This window comes from Lactuca sativa, chromosome 6, assembly GCF_002870075.4.
Source record: "Lactuca sativa cultivar Salinas chromosome 6, Lsat_Salinas_v11, whole genome shotgun sequence".
Lineage (NCBI taxonomy): Eukaryota > Viridiplantae > Streptophyta > Magnoliopsida > Asterales > Asteraceae > Lactuca > Lactuca sativa.
The window spans coordinates 186,539,310-186,544,663 of NC_056628.2; the positions used below are offsets into that span (position 1 = coordinate 186,539,310).

Here is a 5,354-nt window from a genome sequence, read left to right on the forward strand (position 1 = left end):
ACATAAACAATAAAAGACTGTAATTTCTTAACTTCCGCAGTTTCTAAATTTCAGACATAAATAAGAAAAACGAAAAAAATTTGAAAAAAACTAAAATGTATTTCTGAAATTTAAAAATAAACCTGAATGAAATATTCAGGAATAAGGGATTATTTTTCTAAAACTAAAATAAAAATTATTTTAAAAAAAAAACGTTAGTTAACAAATTTACATAGATCTGTATTAAAAAGAAAAATTGCACTCTTCCCAACATTTCAATATTTTCACCATTTTCCCTCCCTTCGCCATATTTGAAGGTATTGTCGGAAACCCTAGGTTGATCGCTTCCAAAATGACTGAAATTTCCAGAAAGCTTGATGTCGAGAAACTAATTTCATATAGCGATGACCTAGTTCAGTTCTTGAAGAACGAAAAAGACATCAATGACTTGAAGCATTCAGTTGAAAAATCCGACACTCTCCGCCATCGATGCCGTTCAGATTATGCCGCAGTTCAAAGCACTCTAGAAGGTAATACGTCCCTTTTCACTATATGTCCCTTAGTTTGTGTAAAATAGAAGAAAAGTTACTCTCCTGTTACAAAAGAGATCCATATCAAACGGTTTACTTTTATTCAAAATCTTCATTGAGAAATTGGTATGCTAAGTTGTATATGGTATCAACATGAAATGTTTTGTTGATGAAGTAGTAGTAAAACCCTTTCAATTCTGTGAATTTCGAAGTCCATGGACGAAAATGGATTGAAATCCTATGTTTCCTGCTTTCTGTAAGCAATTACCCTTATTCGGAAATCAAGAAGTTAATTTCAAAGAATCAAAATCTCTCATTTGTCATGCATTAATTAGTAGTTAATCACATCTACTCTTTACACCTTGGGTCAATTATTCCAAGTTTTAGGAGTTTGGGGAGTACAAAGTTTCAGTGGATGTTTGGTAATTTACATTTAGTCACACATCCTAAACATAATTATTCGTTTCTTTGAAGATTTTTAGGATTAAAATCAATTTGTATATATATGTTCTAAATGTGGGGTGAAATTGACAGTGGTTTGCTTGGTTTAGGCTTTAGAGCAAAAGTGGCATGTAACATTTAAAAGGAAAATTAAGTGTCAACAGATTATTCAGTATTGATTAGGTATTTTAGTTGATCTTGATATTCCAAATTGCAATATTGTAATTTCACTTTTCACACAACAGATTATCAAAAAAAGATAGACCTATGCAAGCAAAAAACAGAAGCTGCAAAGGCTGAAGTTGCTTCAGATGCAGAAATACATTTGCTTCAGAAAGAATTGGATGAAGAACTTCAAAGAGAGACATTGCTACAAGAGGAGCTTAGATAAGTATATCCTTACTAATGTTTAATTTACTTTACTTTTGTGTTTATACATGATTACTGATTATCCACCATTATCATTATTATTATCAACACATCCATCACCAATGAAATTAAAGATCTTGAAGAACAAAGAAGTTCCATTGAAGACAGAAGGAAGGTTCTGAAGAAACTCAAACAAGATGAATTAAAAGCACAGTAAGGCTCCATATTTTTTTCCCCCATTAAATGTAATCTGGATAAATGATGTTAAAAGTTTATGTTTTTATGTTTTTTTTTTTTTTTCCAGGATGAAGCTATCAATGTTTGCATGTGTAACAAGCATCCTCCCTGACTTAAATGATCAGTCCAAGATGATATCTGGACGTATCCTTTTTTTTTTGTGTGTTTTACTATTACTTTTATACAATTACTAGATCATAATTTAATATATATATATATATATATATATATATATATATATATATATATATATATATATATATATATATATATATATATATTCCTTGTGAATTTGCATTTCTTTAATTTGAATAATGACAGATATTGTTGATAAAGAGAAGAAAGTTGTTGAAAAGTTTGAGTTCAATCCCCAGGAGAAGAGTGATTTTGATGCTTGTAATACAATCTGGGAGATGATAAAAGATTGAAAGCTTTTTCCTCCTCATATAAACTTAATATGTGATTGTTTTAAACCCATATTTTGGGTTGAATTTGTGAAGATTTGTATTCTTGGGGGTTCATTTGTATTTATTTGTTTGCTTCTAGTAAAATCAAAAATGGTTTGGTTTGGTTTGGTTGTAACTATACTAAGGTAGTGATAAGGCTATGGTGTTTTTTTTTTTTTTTTTTTAGTTAATGGAAATATATTTTGTATCAAGTAAACAATTTGTCTTTGTTTCTTTATACTTAATGTAGAAATAACAGACTTAATTGAGGAAGATATCCATCCATAAAGTCTAGCCAAAGTATTGTCAAATAGGTGTAAAATGACCAAAGTATCAACTAATGTTATTATATCATTAAAGTTTATAATAGCTATAGTGATATTGATTAATTTTTTAAATGAAAAAGAAAACAGTTGCTTTTAATATAGTGAAACTGAAAAATTAACTATCGATATGTGGAAAAGGAAATTTGAGATTCTATCTTTTTCTTTACTATACTCAGTAGAAAATGTAAAAGTTTATGAGGCGTTTTTTTACCATTGTCAAAAAAAGGATGGCACCTCTTAGCCTAACAGTGTTTCACAAACACAATTGGTTATTTATTGCTAACTTTAAACTAGCAATTTATTTATATACGTGTAAAGAACAGGGTATATACGTGTGACTACAAGTCCAACTAATGTGTTGGGAACTACCCCTCCAGAACCTTTAATGCATTTAAGGGCTAATGGAACACAACCACTTTTACCTGAAGGTTTCTCAAGACCATTTTTGACCCTTTATAAGATCCAGGATTCCCAGACAAGCTTTTTTACTAAATCTAAAAGAAAAATTGTCACTTTGAACTATCACATAGTGACCAAAAAACACTTTACTTCATTGAAAAGCTATGTGTTTCGCCTGTTTAGCTGTTTCTTATCAACCATGAAAAATTCGTTAAGCATAGATAGCAAACTCAATTTTGGCCAACTTTTCTGAAAATATAGGTTTCAAAACCATTTTAATAAATCAGGTTTCATCGGATATGTAACTAGTTCTATATGTTTGAACACTTTAATCCTAAATCGATTTAAAAATGAACGATTTTCCACTTTATAACCGGTTTTCAAACCTCTCTAGTTCAGTTTAAAAAATTGATTCAGCACTCATCTAATTGTATTGATATAGAATGGTAGGGTGAGCAAAACTGAAACCAAAAACCGACAAAAATCAATAAAACCAAAACCGAGAAATTGAACCCTAACCGTCGGTTTTGGGTTTAAAATTTTAGAAACCTAATTTTTTGGTTTGGGTTCGGTTTGTCCCGTCAAAACCGACCCAACCCAACTATTTTCTTATAACTTTAAAGTTCTCAAAATAATATTTTGATTTTTATATATTTTTTTTAAAGTAACCCATATAATACATTGGTTTTATAACTAGTTTCATTAATATCTATGTATTAATATCTATGTGTTCAAAAAAAAATGTAAACATTTCATTTATTTTATACTATTTTTTATTTATTATAGTTAACAAAAATAAATTATTTCGCATTTAGCCCATTTGATGATTAAACAATCGAGAAAGATATAGGAGGAGCAGAGTGCTTCAGCTGCTTGAGATAGATCGAGAGAAATGGCGACAGAAGGAGCTTCGGAGCAATCACTATGGCAAGGATTCAAAGATTTCTGGAGCGAGAGATTTAGGATCTTGGATGGTTATCACCCTTACATCCGCCGCCAAAACCCTCTTCCGTCATGGTCCTCCTCCGATGTCGAAGAATTTATCGCTTCCGATCCCGTCCACGGTCCCGTCGTATGATCAATCTTCCCTATTTACATGCCTTTTTCATCGATTTATTTATCCCTTCTATGTTTATTAATTGATCTGATTATCCGTTGTTCATAGTCATTGATTAGGTTAAATATACTGCTTGTTTGCTATTCATGATTTGATTATTGATTTTTGATTCGCATGTATAGAAAGCAATATTTGAATTATATGAATCCTTAGCTAGGCATTTGATTCGTTAGGGTTCTTCTGGTCTGTAGGTTTGAGACTTCCGCCTGTTGTGCATTATAAGTTTTTTTTTTTTGTTCGTTTGCTTTGATTTCTTTCAGTATGATGAATGGGTTATAGGGTGATATGTGAACTGAAGGCTGCAATCTTGTTTTTATAAGCGATTACAGATTACTTAGTGGATTGACTACTGAAATAGTTTGTTTCTTTTGAAGTTTAGAGTTTCAATTTTACTGATATATCATTGATTTTTGTGCACCTAAGGTCATTGCATGTTGTATTTTCAATTATGAAAGTTTGTTTATTCAACAAGGTATCAAATTTTTTCCGAATTTATGCAACAAATTCTAGAAGTAAAATGCACTACAAATACAAATTAACAATAACCTGTTTACAGCTTAAAACAACCCGTGATGCTGTGAAATTTCTTGCTGTTGGAGGCATACTTGGAGCTGTGTCAACTGGTGGATTTGCATGGAAATATTCAAAAAGTCCCCATGGTAAGTCTAAATGACCGTTTTACCCTTGCATTCCAAAAAAACAATTTTCACAACGTTCATCAGTTTTAACATGAGAGGAAAAGAAAAAGACTATTGTACCCTTACATTGCCAAATGACCATTTTACCCTTGCACTTTGCAGGTGCGGCGTTGTCATTGGCAGCAGGAGCAGTGTTTGGGATGAGTTTTGGGCAAGAAATTGCAAATCACTCTCTTCAGTTATACAGGTTGGACACCATGGCTGCCCAGGTCAAGTTCATGGAATGGTGGGAGAAGAAGGCAGGAGGACGCTTTTAAAACTTTGTGTTGTTGAGAAACTTGAAGCATGTCTGAAATAAATATTTTAGGTAGTTTCCATGTTTTGAAACCCTAAATATTGTTCTTTGTTGGTGGGTTGTTTTAATGGTTATATTTGAATTAGGTTTTCGGAAGGAAGCTGTATGACTTTTTAAATAAACTTCTTGATTGATAGACAATCTGTCAATATAATTGCAACTCTAATTTGAAGTTTTTTGAGAGTTCAATGATATGGAGTATTGGAATTTATCTCATATATAAAGTGTTTTTTACCAATGGAATTAGAAGGTTTTTTTTGTCGATATTTATTGAGGGTATTTTACTCTCTATATATGTCTAAATAGACTCCACCACAGCTGTAAGGACCCAAAGAAGGGACCATAAACTATCTTGAGGTGTATACAGCGTGTTCGGAAAAAACTAGCTAGTAACGGATAATTTGTAGCGGATAGCGGGTAGCTTATAGCTGGTATCATTTTGTTAAAAGTTACATGAAGTAGCATTTGAATTTGGAGTGTTTTGTTTAAACTAAACGCTAGAAACTTGTGGTGTCAA

The 5,354-nt window shown here is 31.5% G+C and overlaps 2 protein-coding genes across 2 annotated transcripts; both read left to right on the forward strand.

The window, feature by feature from the left end:
• Window positions 1–237: 237 nt before the first annotated feature.
• LOC111898866 (kinetochore protein SPC24 homolog) lies at window positions 238–2,125 on the forward strand. The gene is made up of 5 exons (XM_023894760.2): window positions 238–509; window positions 1,196–1,337; window positions 1,431–1,532; window positions 1,624–1,700; window positions 1,878–2,125. Exons 1-5 carry the CDS (start codon window positions 332–334, stop codon window positions 1,982–1,984), a joined length of 606 nt encoding a protein of 201 aa, XP_023750528.1. The 5' UTR covers window positions 238–331; the 3' UTR covers window positions 1,985–2,125.
• A 1,427-nt stretch (window positions 2,126–3,552) lies between these two features.
• Window positions 3,553–5,026, forward strand: LOC111898823 (succinate dehydrogenase subunit 6, mitochondrial). Its single transcript, XM_023894693.3, has 3 exons — window positions 3,553–3,799; window positions 4,401–4,503; window positions 4,645–5,026. Exons 1-3 carry the CDS (start codon window positions 3,620–3,622, stop codon window positions 4,797–4,799), a joined length of 438 nt encoding a protein of 145 aa, XP_023750461.1. The 5' UTR covers window positions 3,553–3,619; the 3' UTR covers window positions 4,800–5,026.
• Window positions 5,027–5,354: the final 328 nt, after the last annotated feature.